The sequence below is a fragment of the Lampris incognitus genome, chromosome 10, assembly GCF_029633865.1.
Source record: "Lampris incognitus isolate fLamInc1 chromosome 10, fLamInc1.hap2, whole genome shotgun sequence".
Taxonomy (NCBI): domain Eukaryota; kingdom Metazoa; phylum Chordata; class Actinopteri; order Lampriformes; family Lampridae; genus Lampris; species Lampris incognitus.
In genome coordinates this window covers 38,265,480-38,293,320 of record NC_079220.1, presented here as the reverse complement: position 1 = coordinate 38,293,320, position 27,841 = coordinate 38,265,480, and the positions used below count along the sequence as shown (strand labels likewise).

Genomic DNA, 27,841 nt, shown 5'->3' with positions numbered 1-27,841 from the left:
AACAACAAAACACAGAGTAACTTTAAACAAAATGTTAAAAGAAAAGAACAAAATAAAGACAGTCATTTGGATGGTGGAGGAGAGACTAAACCCGGCTGGGGTGAGAGGTAATTGCATATTTATTCTTTGTTTCAGTGGAATTCTAGCATCATTGTCATTTTCAGGTCCTCCAAAGGCTCATCAAGTCCAGAGGGAAGTCCCAAGCCAAGCACCTGAATGTGCAGATGGTGGCAGCAGACAAGCTGGCACAGTGCCCTCCTGTAAGTCTCTCTTCCTTACTATATCATGCTCATAAGTCTGTGTGTACAGTGTAGCAGAATTAGCATGTGGAACCAGAGAATAACAGTTTGAAAACAACATTCTTCTGAACCACAAGGTGCTGGAGCAAACTGCTGTTAAAATAGACACGACATTGTTGAGTTAACTGACTGAAAAGATGAACGGTATTCTCCAGACACCATAACTACATAACTATATAGTAACTATACAACTGTCCAGGAACGGCTCTGAGCACTTCTATGAAGCCTGCAGCCAGATGTATGTTGGTGTACAACTCCATGTTGCTCCCTTTAGGTGAAGCTGTCCTTTCTTATGGATTACATGTTTTGTCAAGGTTTACATTCACATAAACATAATACATTCACATAAATATAATACATTCACATAAACATAATACATTCACATAAACATAAACATAAGACATTCACATAAACATAAGACATTCAAATAAACATAATAGATTCACATAAACAAGGCCAGGGTGTTAAGCACAACTGTTGTGTGACTTTCTTGTGAACACAACAATACAGGATCATTGTCTTAGGTTAGAAATAGGAAGTAGGCCTAGTATTGACTGCATATCTTCAATTGAGTTGCTACATCCAGCTATATTGAACACCTTTCTACTGTAATATTGATTTTATGTCCAAAAGAACCATCATATAATCATCACATTTCAAATGAATAAAATTAAGACTTAAGAGAGAAAAACCACAGATTGACATTTTAAAAAGATGCTTTGGCACCAGTTCAATGTCAGTTTATCTGAATTAGCAGAAAAAACAAACTGACTAATTAGAAAACAATCATGTGAAAGGGAAACAACCATGGTTTCCAAAAATTATCTCTACGGGGTTCTCACTCCATTAGCAGCCTCATACTGGGTTGGTTCATACTGAACAGTTCAGTATCAAACTTGTGTGGAAAAGTGTCCCCCAGTGACGTCATTTGCAGACAATCTGTGAAATGTCGTCTTTGGTGGCATTCGCTATAACACCTCTTTGTAGTATTTTTTATTCGCATTTTCATGTACAATTTAGCTTATTTCAGTGTAGCCTACTGAAGGTACCAGCAAACCAGGAACTATAGTTTTCATATTTCATGGATTCTCTGCCAGTGATTCGGACAGACAGTGGCAAAATTTAGTGATTTCAGATCCATGCAAATCATAAGTACAGTGCATGTAGGAGCTATAGTTGCAAGAAAAAAGATCATACTGTTTTTCAGTAAACTCCCACATTATATTGCTTTCTAGTAGGGTCCAGGTCTGTATTTTACACAACATATGAACATGAAAGGCAATGCAGCGGAAGTTTATTTATATAGCACATTTTGTTCTGGACAGTATAAATGTAAATAGATAATTTGTTGCAATTGCAATTTAGCGCCACTGGGTGGCAGCACCAAGACCTCGCTTAGACTCAGGAAGTAGGAGGTAGGAGAAAGAACTGGGAAAGAATTCCACCTACAAAGCTTCAACAATTAGTGTCCTCAGTTCCCAAACGCTTATTGAGTGTTGTTAAAAGGAAGGTGATGTGACACAGTGGTGAACATGCCCCTGTCCCAGCTTTTTTGGAACATGTTGCAGGCATCAAATTCAAAATGAGTGAATATTTGCATCAAAAAAAACAGTAAAGTTTATCAGTTTGAACATTAAATATCTTGTCTTTGTTGTGTATTCAATTGAATATACGTCGAAAAGGGTTTATAAATCATTGTATTCTGTTTTTATTTACGTTTTACACAACATCCCAACTTCATTGGAATTGGGGTTTGTAAAAGAACTAAATCGTTAAATTGACTAAACGATTGTTAGTTTATAAGATATTACGTTGGTCAGATCATTTTCTAGTAATCCATAGAGATCTTTGGCACATTTTGAGTTCATTGATTTCAGGGACTTAATATAGAGTTGAGTTTCATTATAGTAGCACATGAAGTTGGGGGAGTCTTAATAAATTTAGCCTTATAATAAAACATTTGACAAAAATAAGTAAAACATTGATTAGGAGGTCCAATTTTTTTATCTTTTAATGACACACCCAAAATAATACTATTATGATCTATAATATGCATTGTTGTGGTTTTTCTACTTAACCATTCCATAAATTGTTTCCAGAACAATTAGGTATGAGGGCATGAAACAAGGAGATGCTCTCTTGTTTCAATATCACCATTACAGAAAACATATTCATTATTCTCAAATCCTAATCTTAAAAAAATCACTGGAAGGATAGAAATCGTTCATTATTTTGTAGTGAATTTCTTTTGTTTTGGGTGGAACTGGGTATTTGAAGAATGTGGTTCTCAATGTGGATACTGTTTGTTGGTCAAAAATGTTTAAAATATTTCTATAGGACTGAGCAGGGTCTAAATCGTTTGTTATAATAGACCCGAGTGAATTTGTTTGAACAATTTTCATCAAGAAAATGAATTCCATTTATAAAAGATGTTGGGAGATGGGATGGGGACTGAGAATACACTGCTATATTTTTTGGTAAGATAAGAAATGTATTGGGTATGGCATTGATAAGAGATTTAAGTTCATTGAGTTTGCAATCAAAATTAGGTTTATAACAAAAATCATTGTAAGATAGTACATCCCCATTTACATCTGATAGGTCCATTACAAACCAAATATTTCTATCCATCCAGTTCCTATAGAACAAAGATTTTCCTTTGCAAAGTATGTATCTGTTGTTCCACAATGGTGTATTGTGAGGTGTGAAGTTGTGATTGTAAAATCATTTCCAAAAAATTAAAACTCTTTGATGATCTTTAGAAAGCTTAAGAGGTAACTTGGTTACATTGAAATCACATTCTAAAATAAATTCTATACCACCCATCTTATCAAATATAGTTTGGGGGAATATATGCCAGATACTGTCAGGGGATTTAACACATTGTTTCAGCCAATTCAGTTTTAAAGTACCATTCATACATGTGTTTGATTCCTCCATATAAAATTGAAGTTGGGTTGGTTTATAGACTTAAAATCTGAACTAAGTGCTAGTGAAGATGCAGGGTGAACACCTCTAGAGTTACTTTCCATTTTGGTGAGATACATTCTACCAAAAATGGATAAATCCCTTTGCAACCAAACATTAAGTTTATGTGTACATTCATCTATTTTGTTGGTCAAATTAAGCTTTTCATGTTCCTTTTGATCTTTTGTTACATATATACCAATGTATTTTACCACAGTTTTAACAGGTCTACAGTTTAACTTGTATTAACTGTCATAAATGACAGTTTGTGCACATTCATGGATAGACAGCCATGCACATTTTTGAATATTTAGCACTAGTCCAGAGACCTTTGAGAAAAGTTCAATGTTCTATATAGCAACAGGAATCTGATGTTCCTCCTTGAGAAACAGGGTTGTGTTGTCCGCAAACTGACTTATAACAAGTTCTGAACCAAATACGTCAAGTATTTTCAAGTTCTCACAGTTCTTTATCATAATAGCCAACATTTCTGCCACCAAAATGAATAGACCTGGATTCGCCGGACAACCCTTCCGGATTCCTTTCTGAACATCAAAACGAGGCGAGGTACCATGAAGTAATGAAACACAGCTATTAATGTCCTGGTAAAGTCTCTATGACCTTTATGAAATTGTCCCCAAACCAAATGCCTTCAAAGTATGGACCATGAAGGGGTCTTCAATCAATCATGTCGAAGGCCTTTTTGAAATCGAGAAATAAAATGAAACCCTTATCCTCAATCATTTCACTGTAATCTAGTATATCAAGAATAACACAGGTGTTATTATAAATAGATCTACCATTTGAGAAACCTGACTGAGTTTCACTGACAACTTGAGATATAAATTTTTTGAGCCGATTTGTGTAAATATGTGCTAATAACTTGTAGTCCTTGTTCAACAATGTGATAGGTCTTAGGCTGTCTATAATTTGGGGATTTTTTAAATGGTTTTGGAATTGACCTTTCGCAAAGTACCGCCCAAGAACGGTGCTTGTCCAATCCTACTGTGCCAGGTGGTAAATTCCATGTACCCTGTGTAAATATGTTCAGTATAAAAAAGAGAATAGATTTTATTTTGGTTTAACTATGTACAAGGGAAGGGGTATTTACAGTTATTGTTATGTTAAAATATAATTCATATATACAAACCATTTTAAAATGTAAGATTATAGCTAAGGGAACAACAAAGATCATAAAAGGGTTAACTCTTAGCTGTTACAATCTCGTGCCACTAGAGGACGAGATTGGCGAATTTCTTCTTGTGCTCAGGGGATTCTGGTCCTTTTTTCGGTTGAGTAAGCTGAGACATGCAGGCGAAATGCGTTCTGAGTCTATCTAATGAAATCCATGGGTGCAAATAGCGCGATGAATGTCGTGGGATGTACAGACTGTTTGAGGAAGTCGAAACGTGATTAGCAAGATATTAGGATCTTTGAACAAAGCCAGAAGCTCAACTTGGAGGTCCCTGTGAAGGGAAATGGAATTGATAAGCCCACTGCCGAGTTTTGATTTGTTTTTGAGTTTTTTTTTTCATTACATCTACAGCCCAAACCATAAAGGCGGAACTTCATTGCTCAATTCAATTTAGAGTGATAACACAACAAAAAAAGAACCCCAAAAGTAGTGATTGTGTCCTGTGTGGTACCTATTTCCACGGTTACACAATTTTGGTACCAGGAGTGGGGTTGGAAATTTACCAACTGGCAAGGGCAGATGCTAGAAAAAAAAAATCATAAAAATACGGCAGGGGTGAAGATTGGCAGACGGTGAAAGGTGACCCAGTGGCCAGCTTGGTGAAAGAGCAGTTATTGGGAGAGATGACTGGTGGTGTTCCAGAGGGAGCCAGTGACGACAGCTGCTAACTTACATGTGAGGGAGATCATCTTTCCGGCCGTGGTTGTGGTTCCTGTTGGAGTCTTCAGTCATCTACAAGCAAGTTCTGGTGGAGTCTGCATCATCAAGAGACTGTTGCTACATAAATATCCTTGAGACTGTTGCTCCATATTGGACTGAGTATAATATATTAGTAGTCACATGTAATAATGTCTGTTGAATCAAGGGAAGGAGAGGTTGGGGCTAATGTGGGTGACCAGGTCACAGAGGGAGGTGCTAGTGGTAATAGAGACACTATGGAGGAACTGCTGAACCACATTCAGGAGCCTAACAGATGGAGGGATGAAACAATGGCTAGTAGGGCCGACAGTAGCAATAACTCCACACGTTCTTACATCATCTGTATACCAAGAGAAATGCAGATCCAAGCTTTTACTGGGGATTTCAATAGGATGGGAGGTCAGTGGAGGAATTCATTGAGGAAGTGGAAAGAGTCCTCAGGTCCAGGGAACAGTCTAGAGAAGAGAAGTGTGACTTCATACTCTCCCTCTTAAGAGTACCTGCTCTAGAAGAGGTGCGGCTGTATATGGGAGATCAGTCAGGTCCACCCAGTGATCTTTTCACTTTCTTACGTGAGGCATTTGGGGAGAAGCGCAGCGCTACTCAGCTCTCGCAGACCTTTTACCAACGTAAACAGGCAGAAGGTGAAAACCTCCGTGATTACTCCCATGCTCTGTCCCAGATACTGAGCTCTGTAACCAAACAGTCAAGACATGTCATATCTAATGAGAAATTAATCCTTAGAGATCGGTTCATTAAAGGTCTGAGAGATGCAAATCTTAGAGCTCCGCAAGTTTGTCAGGGACCGGCCCCAGTCAAACCTTCTTGATGCTCATAATGAGGCAATCTTGTGGTCAAGGGAGGACGATAGGTCTTACAGTCCAGAAGTAGTGAAGAGCAGACAAGTACAGTCTGAGGTATCCTGTGAGCCACAGTGTCCAGCTGTATCTGTCAATGACCAGCCTGTTACTATAAATGATGTCCTAAAGGTGGTAGCACAGCAAGATAGACGGCTAGCTGAGCAAGATAGAACGATCACAGAGCTAACTAAAGCTATTAGGGGACTCACAGTACATAAGACACAGTAGACAACCCAAGAGTTTGACCGTAGGACTAGAGCACAGCCAACGTATACAGATGATGGTCAACCCATATGTTTCAAGTGCAAGGGGGTGGGACACATAGCCAGGAAGTGTACTCAAACTCATGGCCGGGACAAAGTGATGGTCCAGCCGTCTCCTGCCCAGGAAAACTGACTCCCTCGGATGCTAGGAGCCAAGCAATTCGAGGGGAAATTAGTGGCTCATACAAAGACAGCACTAGCAAAAGTAGGATACTTGACACTGGTAGTATTGTCAGCACAATCACAGAGAGCTTCTTTAGACACCATCTGTCTGGAGAAGATGATGACTTGCTCTCCACATCTGAGTGGTTAAAGATAACAGCAGCCAATGGGTTGGATATACCCTACTTAGGCTATGTAGAATTAGATGTGGAGACCATGGGTATGACTATATCAGAGTGCGGGTTCCTGATAGTCAACGATGAACTGAACTCCTCCCTCTGGTCCTGGGCTGGTTGGCATGAACATTGTCAAGAAGTGCAGGCAGTTAGCACAGGCAGAGTTTGACACAACCTTGGGTTGCCAGCTTGATTCAGGTTGGAGAGAGGCTTTTCAGCAAATACAACCAGCCTGGGTGACAGAACAGGCTACTTACGCTCGAGTCTCTGGGAGAGATGTAGTCCATGTACCAGCCTCATCTGTGGCTAGAGTTATGGCTAGGGACTTAGGACTGTGAACGATGACGCCCCCTTACTGCTGTTAGAGCCTGTGAGCACTGCTTTACCAAGTGGTCTTGTAGTTTTGCCTACTTTGGTGATATCTGACAGTCATATATTCCCAGTCCAAATCATGAATCTACAGTGCATCCGGAAAGTATTCACACCCCTTCACTTTCCCCACATTTTGGATTAAAAATGGATTAAATTCCTTTTTTTCTCATCAATCTACACACAATACCCCATAATGACAAAGTGAAAAAGGTTTTGCTGAAATTTCTGCAAATTTATTAAAAATAAAACACTGAAATATTGCATGTACATAAGTATTCACACCCTTTACTCAGTACTTGGTTGAGGCACCCTTGGCAGCAATTACAGCCTCAAGTGTTCTTGGGTACGAAGCTACAAGCTTGGCACATCTATATTTGGGGTATTTCTCCCATTCTTCTCTGCAGATCCTCTCGAGGTCTGTAAGGTTAGATGGGGAGCATCGCTGCACAACTATTTTCAGGTCTTTCCAGAGATGTTCAATGGGGTTCAAGTCTGGGCTCTGGCTGGGCCACTCAAGGACATTCACAGACTTGTCCCGAAGCTACTCCTTCATTGTCTTGGCTGTGTGCTTAGGGTCGTTGTCGTGTTGAAAGGTAAACCTTCGCCCCAGTCTGAGGTCCTGAGCACTCTGGAGCAGGTTTACATAAAGGATCTCTCTGTACGCGATGTGTTTCCCTTGCCTAGAATAGACAAGAGCTTTGATGCACTGAGGGGGGCCAAGTTCTTCTCGGCAATTGATCTGGCAAGTGACTATCACCAGGTGGCCATGCATGAGAGAGATAGACCAAAGACAGCCTTTACCACACCGTTTGGTTTATTTGAGTACTTACAGATGCCGTTCGGGGTTTGCAACGGTCTTGCAGCATTTCAAAGGCTCATGCAGGCTACAATGAGTGACCTAATCTTTCAGATTATGTTAGTTTATCTAGACGACATCTTGGTCTAAACGTGATTAGCAAGATATTAGGATTTTTGAACAAAGCCAGAAGCTCAACTTGGAGGTCCCTGTCAAAGGAAACGGAATTGATAAGCCCACTGCCGTATTTTGATTTGTTTTTGAGTTTGTTTGGTTTTTTTTAAATTTGTTTTTCATTAAATCTTTCTGCCCAAACCATAAAGGTGGGATTTAATTGCTCAATTCAATTTAGAGTGATAACACAAAAAATAAAGAACCCCAAAAGTAGTGATTGTGTCCTGTGTGGTACCTATTTCCACGGGTTACACTACCTTAGCAACGGTTTCTATGTGAAGGAGGTCCGTCAAGCTTTCAAACAGACAGAAAAATGCTGAAACGGTGTGCCTATGGGATCTGCAAATCGGATACTAGATATCTGAAAAGTTTGGAGGGAGTGTAATGTTCTTTCCCTTCCCGAAACCCAGAACGCAAGAAGCGCAATGTCGGCAATGGATTTCACAGTATAGCAGACCCCATGGCCAGCTTAATCCATCCAAAATCAACAAAAATACCTGCTTGCTCCAAGCTAAGCTTGCTACTAGCTATTATTGGTAGCTAATATAGCTAACGTATTTATTTCTGTTACTTTTACCCACACAGTTAGTATTACCATTATCAACATATCAACATATTACTGACTAACAAAATAACATTATTAATGTACCTGATGAACGTAACCAGCTCAGTCTGTGGCCAGAGATACCTAATTTAATGATAGCTGTAGTATTACTGATTAGACAGAGTGGATGAGATATCGTGAAAACAATAGAACTGAGAACGAAAGGGAAGTGAGATAGTAGATCAAAAGTGAATGCTATGATTTGAACTGGAATACATGTTATTAAAGCAAGTTAAAAGAACCAAGGCCTGCTTCTTTAAACAACACATTTATGGCGACGAGGATGATCGTTTGCTAATGTGCAACGAACTCAAAGGCAATGAAGGACGACACGGAATTCACGTTCACCTCGCCAGGAAAGTGCAAGTTTGGAACTGCTAGAAAAGTAAGCTAGGCTAGGATAATTTAGCATTCGATAGCCATGGCTGGAGGACAGCAAGCCGCAGCCCCAGCCGCACCAGGACCCGCCTACCATGCTCAACTAGTCCCACCGATCCCACTGAACCTCGGAGCATCTGATTTATTCACGGAATACACATTATGGAAGGACTCGTATAATTTCTTTGAAATCGCCAGCGGAACTATTCATGCACAGGAGAGCTACTGTGTTGCATTGTATTGGAGCGCCCACTCAGAGCATTTTTGCTAATCTACCGGGAGAGAAAGGTACATATACTCAGGCTGTTGCAGCCCTAGATGCATATTTCACGCCACGGAGAAATGTGGTTTTGGAAAGACACAAATTTAGACAGAGAGCTCAGTTACCAGACGAGTCTATAGATGCTTTTGTGAACGCATTAAAATCATGCGACTTCAGCGCATTAGAAAATGATATGCTAAGAGATCAGATTGTGGACAAATGTGCAATACAAATTGCGTGTATCCAAATGAGTTGAATCAAGTGCAACTGGACTTGGTAAAAATTGCGTGACAAATTGTTACAGGAGGAAGGACTGATTTTAGACAAAGCACTGTCAACTGCGATTGCTTTTGAAGCTGCTCAAGCAGAATCAAAGTTGTTTTCTGAGAACAGTAGTTACAGGGCGAAACACAACCGTGTTCACTTCACGAGGAGGCACACACATGCTGATCAAAGGAACGCCGCAGCGCGAGAAGGAAGCAGACATGCTGATGGATAACGACTCAACAGCGACACCAAGTGCTACAGATGTGGAATGGCAACTCACACAGCAGAGGAATGTGGCGCCAAGACAGCAAAGTGTCTGTTCTGTAAGAAAATCGGATACTTTGCGAGAGTGCAGAAAGAAAAATAGAGCACAAGAGGAAAAGAAATGTGACAATAATAAAGACAGAAATAAGGATAAGGAAAATTCCAAATCCGGTAAACCAATTAGAGCCCTCTGACTCAGATTCAGATAAGTTCATTCATGCTATCGATCCTGAAGTTACTGAGACAATAAGAGTAAATGGACTAAAGCTGAAAATGTTTATAGATAAAGGAAGTGGTAGAAACTTCATAAGAGAACATCTGTATAAGAGAGTATTTTCCAATAGAACAGGACTGAAGCCAACCAAGAAGCGATTCTATGCCTATGCCCAGAGACTACTCCACCACCTAAATGTGCAGGTTATTTTCAGGCAGAGTTGAGATGGCAAGACAAGGTCATAAAAGGTGACATATATGTGATAGAAGGAAATGTTTAGACATTGCTGGGGAGGAAAACATGCTTTGCTTTAAAGATACTGAACCCTGGGGTAAATGTGAACACAGTGGGCCAGACAGAGAGATTCAGTGAGTTAGCAAACGAATACCTACCACTCTTTAAAGGACTAGGTCAACTCAAGGGTTACAGTCATGAAGTTACAGTCGACAAGAAGGTCCCGCCTGTTGCTCAGGGTTTAAGAAGGGTCCCTTATCCAATGATAGAAGCCGTAAACCAGGAACTAGACAAAATGCTGGCCCAGGAATAATGGAGGAAGTGAATGAAGGATCAGAATGGGTTTCCAGTATTCTAATTGTCCAAAAGAAAGACACCAAAGAAGTGAGGCTATGCATAGACCTTAGGGGAGTTAATCGTGCTGTGATCAGAGAAAGACATCCAGTACCAACTGTTGATAGCATCTTACAAGCAGTGCAGGGAGCAAAAGTGTCTGTCAAATTGGATGCACGTAAAGGATTTTGGCAGTGTGAATTAGCCCCTGAATCAAGACACCTGACCACGTTCATCACACACAGAGGGTGCTACCGTTTCAGAAAAAACCCGTTTGGATTGTCGAGTGCACCTGAGGCCTATCAGAAGGCTATGGATTCAATGTTATGTGGAATGCCTGGTACTGTCTGTTATATGGATGATGTGGTGGTCTTTGCTGAAGACGACAAGCAACTTGAACAGAGACTGAGACAAGTGTTCCAAAGATTAATGGACAGATGTCTAACCCTGAACAGAGACGAGTGCATATTCGGATTACAACAGATTGAGATACTTGGACATGTGATAACGAAGAAATCAAACCAGATCCAAGGAAGGTCGAGGCAGTTTGTGAAGCACCAAAACCAGAGAACGTGCAGTTACTCCGCTCATTCCTAGGCACCTGCGGATTTCTGATGACGTTCATAGCGAACTATGCAAACCTATCAGAACCACCAAGGAATCTGACTAGAAAAGGACAGGAATGGGAATGGACCACAGAAACAGAAAAGTCATTCCAAGCAATGGAAGAAGCATTGGTAAGTGAGCCATGCCTAGCATACTTCAAGCTAGATGCACCAACAGTAGTCGTTAGTGATGCGAGCCCAGTAAGACTAAGAGCGGTCTTGGTACAAACCCAGTCAGATGGACAGAACGAGCCAATAGCCTATGCGAGCCGTTCATTGACTCCAGCAGAACACTGCTATTCTCAGAGCGTGAAGCTCTCGGTTGCATTTGGGCAGTGGAACATTTTAGAACATACTTGTGGGGGGAGGGGCAAGTTTACACTGCAAACAGACCACAAACCCCTCATTTACATGTTAACCCGGAGAAAGCAAACACTGTTACCACCCCGAATACAGAGACTTGGCTTGAGACTACAACCATATGACTATAAGATCGAACACATAGTACGAAAATTCAATGTGGCGGATTCATTATCACGACTTCCCTTACCAGAGACAGAGGATAATGGGTATGTGGAAAAATGTGTGGACAGAGTGCTTTCAGTGACTATGCATGATGTGCAAGCAATAACACTTAAGGACATTAAACAGGCAATGACTGAGGACGAAACATTCAAACAGTTGAAGACAAGTGTGGAGACAGGAAAATGGTCAAACCCAGTCCCAGAGGAATTGCAGCCATACAACTGATGTGCAGGAGAGTTAAGTACAGCCGAAGGACTTATACTGAGAGGACACCGGATTGTGTTACCAAAAGCCATGGTGAAACAAGCGCTGAGGATCACACACGAGACACACCAAGGAGTGGTGTGTACAAAACAATATCTGAGGAGCAAGTTCCATTTGCCTAGCATGGAATTAGATGTTGAGAGACTGATTAGAAACTGTTCCACCTGTTTGCTCAACCAGGTGAGAAAGCAGAGACATTTATCAGCCAGGTGAGAAAGCAGAGACATTTATCAGAGCCCTTTATGAGCTATCAGAGCACTGCGAGTTCGGGATAAATAGGGATGAGAATATTCGTGACCGGATCGTGGTAGGGATTCTAGATAAAGAGCAGTCTTGTAAGTTGCAACTCGTGAATGACCTCACGATAGCACAAACAATACAGTCAGTGCGTCAGTCAGAGACTGTTAGCATGCAAATTAGCAAGCAAGAGGAAGCTACAAGCGCTGCAGCAGCTGTGCAAGAGGTGCACGCACAGGGCGTGCAAAAGAAAAACCCAAAATGACAACGTAATGCTAAACAGAAAGGAGGCAAAGACTCCAGCAACACGGAGCGCGGAGGAAAGTGCGGCAGATGTGGAAAAATGCAACAAAAAACCAGGAAAGATGCCCAGTGTTCAAATCAGCATGCAACAAGTGCAATAAAAATGGACATTGGGGGAGAAGAGCAAATCGGTGAGTGAAGTTACAATGACTGGTGAGCAGAATGCATACTTTTTGGGATCAGTGAATGCAAACTTGAATGATGAAAAATGGACAGTGCAGCTTCTCATTGGTGCAACACCAGTGGAGTTTAAGATTGATACTGGAGCAGACGCTAGTGTTATGTGTGAAGAGACTTTCAATATGCTAATTCCAGAGAGAGAACTGAAGCAGACCAGCATTTCACTATGCAGTCCAGAGGGTCAATTGAATTGTCAAGGGCAATTTCGAGCATGCACTATGTAGTCATACTCATTCCCAGTGTATGTTATCAGAGGGCAGAGTGTCAATAACTTACTCAGCCATTCAACTACAGCAGAGATGGGCCTTGTGAAGCAAATCGAGGAAGTCCATTATGCATTTGGAGAGCATGGCACTCTCAATACAGAGCCTGTAAAGATACAGTTAAAGGACAATGCCACACCATATGCAGTGCACACAGCGCACAGGGTCCCAAAACCGCTAATGCACAAGGTTAGAGAGGAGCTGTGCCGGATGGTGGAGAACGGCATTATAGAGGTAACAGAGGTGACAGATTGGTGTGCCCCTATGGTGCCCGCCCTGAAAATGTCTGAAAAAGTCCAATATGCGTGGATCTAAAGAAACTGAATGAACAGGTCAAGAGAGAGAGAGTCATCTTACCAACACCGGAGGAGATCATAGCCAAGCTGAGCGGAGCAATGGTGTTCTCCAGCCTCAACGCAGCCTCGGGATTTTTCCAGATCCCTTTGCACAGCGACAGTGCCAGGCTGACGACGTTCATCACTCCATTCGCCAGGTACTGTTTCTGTTGAGCTGGGGTGCGCAATCTTCGTCTTGTGTATGGAGGATAAGCAAAGCTTGATTCGGTTTTATCTTAAGCCTTTAACGTTAGGCATATTTATTTAGGCAAATACAGCAGGTCTTGGCTGTCTGATACTGACTCGTACAACAAGTTTACAACACACTTACAACACAGAGAACGTGGCGACGTCACATCTGAATGTACCGCAAAGCCTTAGACAGAACAATGATACGGCCGGTACCGTAATACAATGAGTAAGGGCGCCATCAAATAACAACACTTAACATCCCCTCTCACTCTTAGTTCACAGGGTTACCTGGAAAACAAAACAACAGCAAAAAAAAATAACAATAAAATAAGGCATCTTCTTTACCTTGACAATGAGAACACACTCTTTGCACTTCTAAGTGCCAAACATGTCTTGAGCAAACCTCTTTAGCTTTAGCTTGTTGGCTGGCTTTGTCATTACATCAGCGATCATTTGCTCAGGAGGACAGTATTCCAAGATTACCTTTCCATTATTTACAATTTCCCTTACGAAGTGGTACTTAATATCAATGTGCTTGCACCTCTGCCTGTTTACTGGGTTTATGGCTAGGGATATAGTACCTTGGTTGTCTTCATACACCTTTGTTTATATATATTGGTATCTGTCTATACCTCTGAGTAGCTGTTCTAGGTAGATACATTCCTGTATGGCTGATGCTAAGGACCCTGCTTCGCAAGTAGATAGTGCTACTGTCAGTTGTTTTCTTGTCTTCCATGAGATCAAAGAGCTTCCTTCACTTAGACTGACACAATAGCCTGATGTACTACGTCTGTCTGTTACAACTGATGCCCAGTCAGCATCACTGTACACTCTTAGACCTAGACTATCTGTGTCATTTCTCTTGAAGCATAACTCCTGTTCTGCTGTACCTTTGAGATATCTGAACACGTGTTTTACAGTGTTCCAGTGTTCTTCTGTTGGTTCAGCAAAGTGCTGAGATAGTTTACTGACCACGAAAATTATATATGGTCGAATGCATGTGGACAAGTAAATTAAACTTCCCACTGCCTCACTGTACTTTCTTGGCTCTTTCATTTTTTCAGCATTTTCTGAGTACTCAAGTTTTGGCTCACATGGAGTCTCTCTGGACCTGCAGTCCTGCATTTCAAATCTCTCCAGTATTTTGCTCACATATCTCTTCTGTAACATTTTAACTTGACCTTCTGCTTGCTCAAAATCTATCCCCAAGAAATGTTTCAACTTTCCCAAGTCTTTCGTTTTGAACCTTTCGGTGAGCATCCCCTTTACGCTTTTCAGTACACCCTCGTTGCTAGCTGCTATGATCAAATCGTCATCCCATATTACCAAGATTACCTTTTCGTTATGTTTTTCTCTTGTATACACACAGTGATCAGCGGTATTCTGTACATAACCATTTTCACTCAAACATGTATGTAACATAGCGTTTCGGTTTCTGCCTGACTGCTTTAGACCATAGAGAGACGTATGCAACTTGCATACTAGCTTTTCACACGTTTCTTACTTTTTCTCATAACCTTCTGGTTGCTCTATATAGATTTCACAGTCAATTGGTGCATGCAAATAGGCTGTCTTAACGTCCACCTGGTGTAAGACTAGGTTCTCCTGCGCTGCCTTCTGCATGACCACTCTTACACTTGTCATATCAGCTGTGGGTGAGAATTTCTCCTCGTAGTCAGTTCCTGGTTTCTGACTGTAGCATTTTGCTACGAATCTCGCCTTGTATTTATCTGATCCATCAATGTCGCTCTTGAGTGCGTAGACCCATCTACCCCCAACTGCCTGTTTACCTGGTGGCAACTGGGTGAGGCTGAAGGTCTTGTTCTCTTCCAGTGATTGCATCTCCTCGTTCATGACATTTTTCCACTGCCTTGATTTGGTTGACGCTATGGCATCCTGGTAGGTTTGAGGAATGCCGCATACTGCTCTATAACAAGAGTCCACGCATATTTGCAGTTTGTCCTCTGTATCCTCAGTCTCGAATTCCTGTAGGTGAGCTGGTCTCCTCTTGGTTCGCAGTGGGTTCCTTCTGATTACAGTCTCGGTGACTTTGCCCGGCTGTGTCCGTTCAGTCTGTTCAGGTAAAGTCCCAGAAACTCCACTCTGAACACCCTGACCTGGTATATTTTCCACATTTTCATCAACAACATTTTCTTCACTGTCATTGACCTTGGGATGTACATTCCTATCACCATATTCTATGTATGACTCAGGTGTTTGTGTTTCCTTTTCTTTGGCTGTCTTGGTTGTGAACTTCACCAACCTGTTCTTTTGGACCCTCTCTGTGTCTGGATAATACACTGGATAAGCTGGGCTGTTTTTATCGTAGCCAATGAAAACACCTTGCTTGCACCTAGAGTCTAGCTTCCATTTCTCTTGCTTGTAAGCAAAACACATTGATCCACATTTTTGCAGTTTGGATATGTTTGGTTTCTTGCCTGTGAACAGCTCGTATTGCGTTTTCTTTGTGCGCCTGCTGTAGCACCTGTTCCTCACATAAGCTGCTGTCTGCATAGCGTAGTTCCATAGCTTATCTGGTAACTCGCTTTCTATCAGTAAGCATCTGCTCATATCATAGAGAGTTCGCCAAGCTCTCTCTGCTGTGCCATTTTGGTGGGGTGAATAGGGTGCAGACGTCTCGTGTCTAATCCTATTCTTGGTTAACAGTGCCTGGAAGTCTCGGCTTGTAAACTCAGTGCCGTTATCTGTACAGATACACTTGACTTCTCCGTAAGGTGCTATGTCTGCTAAGAATCTTTCTGTGGCTTGCACTGTATCACTCTTGGACCTTAGAAAATACAACAACACAGTACCTGAGTAGTCATCTGTAAAAGACTGTGCATATCTGTACCCTTCTACACTCGGTGTTGGCATGGGACCGGCTAAGACAGTGTGGACTAGTTCTAAGGGTTTCTTAGCCTTTCTGTCTGGCTCCCTATTTCTCGTCTGGGTGAATTTGCCTTGTGTGCACACTTCACATAACTGATCTGGTCTGACTGCACTTCCTTTTATCTCCATGCCTTTCACTACACCTTGTAACTTTTGTACACCTTCATAGTTCCAATGACCCAACATTTCATGCCAAGTTTGAATGTCGTGACAGCCTTTACATTGGTTAACGCTCTCCTCAACAGTTGGCAAGTAATACAAATTTCCACTCTCGTGGATGTCAAACCTGCTACCGTCCTTGGTAATCATGCGACTGTCCCCTTTCTTGAAAGTGATTGTCGCCCCTCCGTTTGTTGCTCTTGCCACCGAAAAGATGTAATGTGGGTATGAAGGCATATACAGTGTTTCCCATAGCTGTGCTCTGTGCTGTCGTCTGGTGCTGTCTAGTAGACATATCATCACCGTTCCTCTTCGTTGTGCTATTCCACTGCACTTGGTCCCATTGGCTAACTCATCTGAATGGGTCTCAGGCTGGAATGAGTTGTCGAAGCTTTTGAACTTTCCGATGTCATTCACGATGTGGGATGTTGCTCCTGCATCCACCATGATGCATTTCATCTTCACGTTGTCTGGTGGTCTCTCGTTCTTTGTGTGCTTGGCCTTGAAGAGATGGTATTGGTCACTATTTTGTTCCTCTGTGACTTTTCTGACACCATCTTGTTCCTTCTTTTTCTTGCACAGGGATTCTTGGTGTGTATTATTTTTGCATTAACTGCACCACACTTTTCGAAAACATTTTCTTGCCTTGTGCCCTTTCATTCCACACTTGTAACACGTCACGTTGGAATCTTCATCTTTTCTGTTGCTAGTGTGCGTCTTGGTGGGGCCTCGGTCTTGCCTTGCACATGTCTTCATCACATTATCTGTAGATCCTGCCGTGTTCATTTTCTCTGCCTCTTCTTTTAAAGTCTGCAAACGTAACGTTATCTTCATTTTGTGCTATGTGGAAGGCTAGCGGCTTAAAGGAATCTGGTAGCCCGCCTAGTATCAAGGCTACAGTCAGTCCATCACTCATGGACTCGCCTGCATCGCTCAGAGCCGTAATGAGGTTCTCCACCCTTATTATGTAGCCAGTAAGATTCTCGTTACTTGCCATGCGTAGCTTGGTCAACGACATGTATACATTTATTATTCGCAGCTTGCTTTTTCCAGAATAATGTTCTTTCAGTATTCTCAGAGACTTCCTGCCATCATCAGTGGCTTCATGTCTTATCAGCGATAGGCTTTTATCATCTATCAGTCTTATTAGCTCAACATAACAATCAGCATTCTTCCTCCTATCTTCAGCTAACTGTTCTTCGCTAGTGCCGGTGGGCTCGCGTAAAGTAGTCTCTTTTAGCTTCAGAGTATGTAAGCAGCCTAGGAATGTTGTTTCCCAAAGTTCATAATTATCTTCGGATCCGTTGAACAAAAGCTGCGATGCCAGGACTCCTGTTGTTCTGCTTGCCATTTTGCTAACGTGCTTATTTTTCCATGGCCTACTAGCTTGCTATACTTTTTCTTTGCTAAACTAGCTTGTTAGCTTCATTGGCTAACGCATAGTACGTCGCATAAAACTTCTTCCGAGAATATAAACACAGATTAAGAAACTCTGTGATATAAACGCTCACTTATCGCCAAGCTGGTCCACATGGCCTGTAGAAGTTCCATGTAATATTTCATGTTAAACCTCCTTCCAGAATGCTAGCTTGTGTCCAACTCTGCCTGGGCCCATAACCTGTTGAGCTGGGTTGCGCAATCTTCATCTTGCGTATGGAGGGTAAGCAAAGCTTGACTCGGTTTTCTCTTTAGCCTTTAACGTTAGGCATATTTATTTAGGCAAATACAGCAGGTCTTGGCTCTCTGCTACCAACTCTTACAACAAGCTTACAACACACTGTCACACACAGAACGTGGCGACGTCACATCTGAATGTACCGTAAAGCCTTAGACAGAACAATAATATGGCTGGTACCGTAATACAATGAGTAAGGGCGCCATCAAATAACAACACTTAACAGTTTCCGACGCTTACCGTTTGGAATAACGAGCGCACCAGAGATATTTCCAAGAAAAATTACAGAGATACTGCATAGCCTACAGGGGGAAGCTGTGTACATGGACGACATAGTCGTGTATGGAAGGGGCGTGGAAGAACATGACCCTCAGCTTCAGAAAGTCCTAGAGAGAGTTGAGTCCGCTGGACTTAAGCTCAACAAAGAAAAGGGTGAACAAAAGAAACAAAAGAGTTCCAGATGGTAAATTATATAACTAAGGAGTTATTTGGAAATGTCAAAAGAGTTCCCAAGTGTAATAGGTTGTGAAATGTGTGATGTAATTTGTGTTTGTCTGCTCTGTACACTTCCCTAGGGTGCCGTTAGAGGACGCCGGTGTTTGTATATATGGGACATCACTGTTTCTGGTTGTCTTATTCTGCACTCTCTCTCTGGAATAAAGTCGGATCACAGCACAATGAAAGGCCGCTTCGCTCCTGTTATTTTATAATGTACTTTCAAGTTTAGTGCAGAGAAGTCAGTGACTTCCGTATGTGAATCTAACAAATTGGCGACGAGTACTGTACACCTGGCATTCCCTACAACGCTGTGGTAATGAAGAATTCGTGTTAACAAGTTAGCAACTTGTAGCTAGGTTAACAGTTATAGTTGCTAGTTAGCAGTGCCAGTATCACTTCAAAGAAGAGGTAGCGGGGATCTTCGACAAGGCGGCGGAGCATTGGTCAACATATGTGGAGAGGTTTGAGCATTTTGTGCTGGCAAATGGGATTGAGGGGGAGAGGAAGCTGTCAGTTTTTTTAAGTGTGATCGGGCCGACAATTTATGGACTATTGCACAGCTTAATTGCCCCAGACAAGCCAGGAGGAAAACTATATGATCAGACTGTGGCTGTATTGCAGGCCCATTTCTCCCCGAAGCCCATTGTGATCGCCGAAAGATATCGCTTTCACAGAAGGAACTAAGTGGAGGGGGAAACAATAGCACAGTATATTGCTGATCTAAAAAAACTGTCGCAGCACTGTGAGTTTGGGGCTTATTTACATGATGCTCTGAGGGACAGGTTTGTTTGTGGCCTCAACAGCGAGTCAATTCAGAAAAAGCTGTTAACGGAGCCTGCCCTCACCTACCAGAGAGAAATGGAAATCGCCCTCTCTATGGAGACAGTGGCAAGTGAGTCCCAGCAGCTCAGCAGCTCCTAGAAAGTGAATGCCATGTCTCTCCAGTCACTCTGGGGAGGAGATGCACTCGATGTGGCAGGACAAATCATACCGAAAGTGACTGTTTCTACAAAGATAAGCTCTGCCACCGCTGCGGTAAGAAAGGCCACATTTCACGCACATGCAGAGAGAGTAAGCAGGGAAATAAGGCAGGTAACACAATGTGGAAAATAAAAGGAAAGAAAGGGAAATATCGTTCCAAGAGACAGTTAAATAAATTGGACACCAGTGCAAAGCCGAGTGACACTGATACTGACTCAGATGCTGAATTAGTCCTGCACAAGGTAGATATAGCTGTGAGTGAAAAATGTCATACAACAGGACAATCCGGCCTATTCAGTAATGTGGGTCAGGCCAAAAGTAGAGGGGCTAACAACAGAGATGGAACTAGACACTGGTGCAGCGGTCTCTGTTATTTCAGAAGAGTTGTACAAAGCAAAATTCAGCCATGTTCCCCTGCGCCACACCCACATCCTGCTGAAAGCCTACTCAGGTCAAGTGATCCCCAATGTTGGGGTCATGAAAGTTAGGGTGCAGATAAATAAACAAAGAGCACGACTCCCCCTATATGTGGTGAAAGGTGATGCACCACCCCGTTTTGGGTGGGAGTGGCTGAGAAGATTGAGACTGAACTGGAGAGCAATAGAAACTGTCAGATCCATACATCACATGCGAGGAGACATGTTGGAAGCCGTGCTACACCGACATGCAGATGTATTCAAAGATGAACTGGGAACTCTGAAAGGCTGTGAAGTAGTACTGACACTGAAGCCAGAACATCAACCGAAGTTCTGTCAGGCTCATGTGGTCCCATATGCACTCAGGCCCAAAGTGGAAGCAGAAATGGAGCACCTGTAACAACTAGGTGTTATTTCCCCAGTGCAGTTCAGTGAGTGGGCCACCCCCATTGTGCCGATCATGAAGAAAAATGGGGATGTACGCATCTGCGGGGATTTTAATGTAACTCTCAACCCCGCCCTTTGTGCTGAACATTATCCTATTCCCCGGATAGAAGATCTGTGTGCTTCCCTGGCAGGGGGTCAGCGTTTCAGCAAACTGGATCTCTCCCAAGCATACCTGCAGGTGCCGGTTCAGGAGAGCTCTCGCAGTTACCTTACCAAAGTCAAAATCCCACCTGAACCAGACTCTGCACCTGTTCCTGAAAAGCAGGTTGTCACTACCAAAAGTGGCAGGGTTATCAGAAAGCCAGTACGTTATAGAGACACTTAGGAGGGGGGGGAAAGGCATTAGCCTACTCTTTGTTAGTTTTATGTTCAACTGAAAATATGGATGATTTCATTTGATGATTTGACAAGACATTCAGAAACAATATTGAAGTTTTGTTTGTGATTTGAAGAATGTGGGAAAAAAACAATGATGTAAACAAGTTATATTTGTTATGTGACAACACTAAATTGTGTTAGACAGTCATGTGATTTATGTTAGACAGACACACATGATTTATGTTAGAACAAATAGAAAGAAACCTTTTTCAAATTAAGACTTTAATTCTAAACAGGTATACTCTTGACTAGGGGCCTCTCTGTGTGGAGTGTACATGTTATGTGTTCACATGAGTATCCTCCATCAAAAAGATTCCAAATACGTACATGCAGAATGCTCTCTTGTGCTGTCCCTGACCACGACATGGATGTCCACATGGAATCGGTCCCCGGGCGCTGAAGGAAAGGATTGCCCACTTGCTCCTGGCTGCCCCTGGAGAAAGTACAGCAGGATGGGAGAAATGCTGATGAACATTTATTGAGCAACCATTCCCTGCGCGCGCGCACGCGCGCGCGCATGTGTGTGTGTGTGTGTGTGTGTGTGTGTGTGTGTGTGTGTGTGTGTGTGTGTTCCAGTGTATAGCTGTAAGAGGAATAAAGTCTCTCCACTCTGACAGTCATTATTTAGTGAATTGCAATGGTGAACATGAAAGTTTTTAACTTGGATTTAAATGAACTCACACTTGGGACAAACCTGATTCCTTCAGGTAGATTTTAAAAATTGTGAGTTGCATAATGACTAAATGCTTCCTCACTGTGTTTTTACTCTGGGAACTACTAGCAGAGCAGCGTTAGATGACCCGAGAAGTGTGGAAGATTCATATTCTAGAACAGGGGTGGGCAGTCTTGTCCAGGATGGGTCAGTGTGGGTGAAGCTTTTTGTTCCAACCAAGCAGTTACACACCTGATCCCACTAATCAACGAGTAGAGTCTGCTAAGGAACTTGATTAGGAGACACAGGTGTGAAATTACTTGGTTGGAACAAAAATCTTCACCCACACTGACCCTTTCTGGATAAGACTGCCCACCCCTGCTCTCGAGGTGGGTCAGTGATGTACAAACCCCAATTCCAATGAAGTTGGGACGTTGTGTAAAACGTGAATAAAAACAGAATACAATGAGTTGTAAATCCTTTTCGACCTATATTAAATTGAATACACTACAAAGACAAGATATTTTATGTTCAAACTGATAAACGTTATTGTTTTTTGCAAATATTCACTCATTTTGAATTGGATGCCTGCAACACGTTCCAAAGAAGGTGACAGGGGCAACAAAAGACTGGGAAAGTTGAGGAATGCTCAAAAAACACCTGTTTGGAACATTACACAGGTGAACAGGTTAATTAGAAACGGGTGAGTGTCATGATTGGGTATTAAAGGAGCATCCCCGAAAGGCTTAGTCGTTCACAAGCAAGGATGGGGTGAGGTTCACCACTTTGTGAACAACTGCGTGAGCAAATAGCCCAACAGTTTATGAACAACGTTTCTCAACGTACAATTGCAGGGAATTTAGGGATGTCATCATCTACAGTCCATAATATCATCAAAAGATTCAGAGAATCCGGCGAAATCTCTGCACGTAAATGGCAAGGCTGAAAACCAACATTGAATGCCTGTGACCTTCGACCCCTCAGGCGGCACTGCATTAAAAACCGACATCATTCGGTAAAGGCTATTACCACGTGGGCTCAGGAACACTTGGGAAAACCATTGTCAGTTAACACAGTTCGTCGCTACATCTACAAGTGCAAGTTAAAACTCTACCATGCAAAGCAAAAGTCGTATATCAACAACACCCAGAAACACCGCCGGCTTCTCTGGGCCCGAGCTCATCTGAGATGGACTGACGCAAAGTGGACAAGTGTGCTGTGGTCTGACGAGCCCACATTTCAAATTGTTTTTGGAAATCATGGACGTCGTGTCCTCTGGGCTAAAGAGGAAAAGGACCATCCAGATTGTTATCAGTGCAAAGTTCAAAAACCATCATCTGTGATGGTATGGGGGGGGGGGTGTTAGTGCCCATGGCATCATGGGTAACTTGCACATCTGTGAAGGCACCATTAATGCTGAAAGGTACATACAGGTTTTTGAGCAACATACTGTGCTGCCATCCAAACGATGTCTTTTTCAGGGACGTCCCTGCTTATTTCAGCAAGACAATACCAAGCCACATTCTGCACGTGTTACAACAGCGTGGCTTCATAGCAAAAGAGTGCGGGTACTAGACTGGCCTACCTGCAGTCCAGACCTGTCTCCCATTGAAAATGTGTGGCACATTATGAAGCGCAAAATACCACAATGGAGACCCCGGACTGTTGAGCAACTGAAGTCGTACATAAAGCAAGAATGGGAAAGAATTCCACCTACAAAGCTTCAACAATTAGTGTCCTCAGTTCCCAAACACTTATTGAGTGTTGTTAAAAGGAAAGGTGATGTAACACAGTGGTAAACATGCCCCTGTCCCAGCTGTTTTGGAATGTGTTGCAGGCATCAAATTCAAAATGAGTGAATATTTGGAAGAAAAAAAAAGTTTAAACATTAAATAATTCAGCGAATTAGGGGGGGCAGCCCGGGAACCGCCACAGCCGGGACGCGAACCCGTATCTCCCACTCCGCAAGTGACAACGTTAACCAGTCGACTGAAGGGTCCGACCGGTTAGTCAAGGACCAAGGTGTCTGCTTATCCATGAATGTTATAATATATTGTCTTTGTAGTGTATTCAATTGAATACAGGTCGAAAAGGATTTGTAAATCATTGTATTCTGTTTTTATTTAAGTTTTACCCAACGTCCCAACTTCATTGGAATTGGGGTTTGTATTTCAGCTGTGAAACATTAAGAGATTTATAAACATGGGCCAGTATTTTAAAATTGATGCTTTGATGCAATGAAAGCCAGTGAATGATAGTCGGGATCTGGAAGGATAGAAGGGATCTGTGAACTGCAGTTACAATGGATATGACACGTCTACACACCCCTGTTAAGATGGTAGGTTTTTGTGATGTAAAAAGTGAAAGCTAGATAAATCATGTCAGAAGTTTTTCCGCCCTTAAGTGAAATTGCAACCTATAAAAATAAAGCTAAAAACAATCAGAAACCTTTTAGGGGAAAAAATACGAAACTCACAATAAACTGGTTGCATAAGTGTGCACACCCTTTTATACTTGGGGATGTGGCTGTGTTCAGAATTACTCACATTCAAACTCATGTTAAATAGTAGTTAGTATGCACCTGCCTTCAATTAAAGTGACTGTGATTAAGCCCAAATAAAGTTCAGCGGTTCCTGCAGAATTTACTTGATATCTTCTTGGTTGTGTCCAACTACAAAAGCCATCATCTACAAAAAAAGCTTACAAAGCATGTACGAATTTCATTGTTGAAAATTGTCGCCCAGAAGAGGGGTACAAAAGAATTTCCAAGGTATTAGATAAACCATGGAACACAGTGAAGGCCCAGCTCTAGACAGAGGTTTTGCCAAGAGTTGGTAGTTAGACGAATGTCATTTAAAACCGTAATAAGTGCAGTCTCATCAGTGTGGTGGGCACGAAATCCCGATTGGATATTGTAGAGAAATCCACTTGATGTTAAAAAGCTACTGACTTATTGAAAAACAACATTTTCAATTATTTTACTTATAAAAGACACATGAAAATTGTTCTGTCGTTGCTAATTACAGAGGCGTCTGGGTTACACTTTTTTAAGAGAGACTTAATGACAGCCGGTTTTAAGGCCTTTGGAAAATAACCAGAGAGAAGAGAAGTATTAACTATTTGCAATAGGTCTGTTGCAAGGCAGCGAAAAACATTATTAAAATTGCTTGATGGAAGTGGACCAAGATAACAGGTGGATGAGTTGAGAGAAAGCACAATTTCCTTGAGTGAACTGTAGCTGATGGCATCAAATTATGACATGGATGCCAAGTTCTGTTTATACAAATGTATATGTGGTCTAGAGTTGTTGCCTGGCATAGCAGTGCTGGTGACCTGTCCAATGTATTCAATTTTTTCACTATAAAAGGCAGAAAATTAATTAAATTTATCAGTGGAAAGGAATGCAGATGGTGTAGTTGTAGGAGGATGTGTCAGCTTATCAACAGTAGAAAACAAAATGTGTGCATTGCTAATGTTTTTGTTAATGTTCGTGAAAATACATTCTTGCCCTTCTCAATTCTAGGTTATGTATACACAATCCTTCCTTATAAATGCCATGGTGTATCTGAACTTTTGTTTTCCGCCATTCATGCTCAGTTTTTTTTTTAATTCCCTTATTTGAATGTTTACAGAGGGAGCATTCCTCCAAAGTGCTTTTTGCTTTCCAGAGATTTTTTTTTTAACCTTGGCTGGTGCAGTTGCATAGATGGTGCTTTCATTTTACAAATAAATTTCAAGAGTTCATTAACAGAAGTTGAAGGGAGTGTTGGTAATAAAGACATGGTCTGGATAAAAATCTAAATCAGAATCAGAATCGCGTTTATTGGACATGTAGGTGTGCACTACATTGAATTTGGCTGGTTTCATGGCTCTCTCGGTGTACATAACATAGAATAAGAGCATTGGTGGTCACTCGGGGTTGTGTTTGACAGTCCTCCCTCTGAGTCCCTCTGGGTCCACAGGTGGGTGTTGAGGCTGATCCTGGAGCTGCAAAATGGGAGGATGCCTGCGTGGGACGGCCTTTTACGTGGAGTGGCTGATGCGCCTGCAGCCACCACACAGTCCTTGGCAGGGGGTGGCCAGAATCCAATGGCATGGAGTACCAAGATGATTGGGGACCACCATCTGTTGCAGCCTTCATCCGCTGTCACTGCCGTTGTGACATGGAGACGTCCTCCGGCAGTTACTCCACTGAGGTCTTTGTAAGATCGCACTTCGTCTAGAACTTGCCCCTTGACCAATCTACCTTGGGTGGCTCTACCAGGAGCCAAGCTCTGGACGGCATAGCTCTTGGGATCATTGGTACATGCAAGCTTCTCCACCATGGCAAGGTAGCAATCCAGGAGAAGAAACATAGAATAACAACATGACAACACAACAAACTTAAGATATATACACAAGGATTGACTTATACAGGCGAAATAAGAGGTGATAAAGTCCAATGGTGCAGAACAAATATCAAACATGCTGAAATAGATATTAGCAGGTTACTTACATACATGTCTGAGGTACATGGACACGCATAGCTGCGGGAAGTAGGGGTGCTGAGGGTGCTGCAGCACCCCCTGGCGTGGAGTCCAAGAAAAATTTGGGGACGGGGGGGGGCTTAAAAATAAATTTAAAAAAATTAACAAAAAATAAATAAAATTCATTTTAATCATTCGTCTATTCATTAAAATTCATTGGAAACATAATGACTTGACTGTAAAAAGTAAGTGGCCTAAGCCACAATGACAACAAGCAACAATTGTCTCATGACGGCACCCGTCAGTGACTGAGTCTGGTCAAGCGTCTGAAAGCCAGTCCAAATGACGTAAAAACGCATTTCTGTTTTTGAGAAGCCCAAAAAAGACAAAAAAAGATTGAGCCTCGAGTTGGCGGATCAAGCAGAGGAGGAGGAAGCAGACTTGGAGCCTAAGCCGAGCAGTTTGGGAAAGAGACGTTTTCTCATTCATTCAATGCAAACTGGTTCAACAAATGGAGGTGGCTGCATTGAGGAAGGTGATCGCGTTGTCTGTTTTAGCTGTGTGAAAGCAGTGGAGAAACGTTTCATCAATGAAGATAGTGTAAGGTTTGACAGCAGTTTTGTAAAGGGAGGCTTCACAAACTGGCCATAGAAAAATTCAACGAGCATGAAACGCCTAAACTTCATTGTGATGCCATTAAAAAAACAATCACTGTTCTACAAAACACCCCAATTACTGCCCTTTTATCTGACGCTGCCCAGCGAACTCAAGACACAGCAAGGCATGTTTTGGAGCTGATGTTCAGGTCAGTGCTCTTGCTGGCAAAGAAGGGGGTGGCTTTTCGGGGGGATAGCACCCGTGATGGTATTTTGTATGAACTGATGCTTGAACATACCTACAACCTCCCAGGAGAGAGACATTGGATTGAGAGGAGAGATAACTGGCTCTCGGACACAATCCAGAATGCAGTCATTCAACAGTATGCCTGCGTCATTCAACGTAAGACTGTATCCCGTGCCAGAAATAGTCCGTACTATGTACTCACAGCTGATGGTACCACCGACTCCAGTACAATAGAGCAGTTCTCATTGACACTGCAGTATGTGGATGAGAAATTGGAGATTCACTCTGAATTCATTGGATTTTACAATGCCCCCGACAGCAGCAGAGAGACTCTGTTCAAGTGCATCAAAGATGTATTTCTCAGGCTTAACATCCCAATTGAGCATCTCCATTGGAACTTCTAACATGTCAGGATTGTTTTCGGGTGTTCAGGTGCAGCTAAAAGAAACATGCCCCGAGTCCCTCTTCGTCCACTGCGCCAACCATTCCCTTGACCTAGTTCTTCAGGAGGCTGCGCGTGAGGTGGGTCTCATTGCTGATTCAGTGAACTTTGTTCAGGGCATAGGGTAATCCGGCATAGGGTAATCAGGGTAATCCGTGAATCAGCAAAACGCAAGGAACTGTATGAGTCCATGTTTGGCTGCAATGAGATAGTTACCATACTGGCCACATGTCCAACAAGATGGTGCATATGAACAATAGCTATCAATGTGTGTAGTGCCTACAGAGAAATCATCAAAGCACTGGAGCAGTTTAAGGATGACAAAAGTGTGAGGGGAGAGACCAGAGCTAAGATCGGAGGCCTGCTCAAGCAAGCAATGAAGGCTAAAACCTACTATGGCCTCTACTGTTGTGAAGCAATATTCTAGCTGTGCGAGTCAGTGGCCAGGAGTTTGCAGCATACCAAAGCCAGCGCACTGGGTGCCCTTGAGTGTGCCGAACTGCTTGGAAGGCGCATGGAGGCCCTTCGGGATGATACAGTGTTGGATAACATGCTACAACAACCTGTATTCA

General features: G+C 42.4%; 1 protein-coding gene across 1 annotated transcript in view; it reads left to right on the top strand.

Annotated features, from left to right (window-relative positions):
* cacnb1 (calcium channel, voltage-dependent, beta 1 subunit) overlaps positions 1–27,841 on the top strand; it is a 481,576-nt gene that overhangs the window by 419,173 nt on the left and 34,562 nt on the right. Inside the window, exon 13 of the mRNA XM_056288701.1 lies at positions 165–260. Within this exon, the coding sequence (XP_056144676.1) occupies positions 165–260 (96 nt within the window). The remainder of the gene's footprint in view (positions 1–164; positions 261–27,841) is intronic.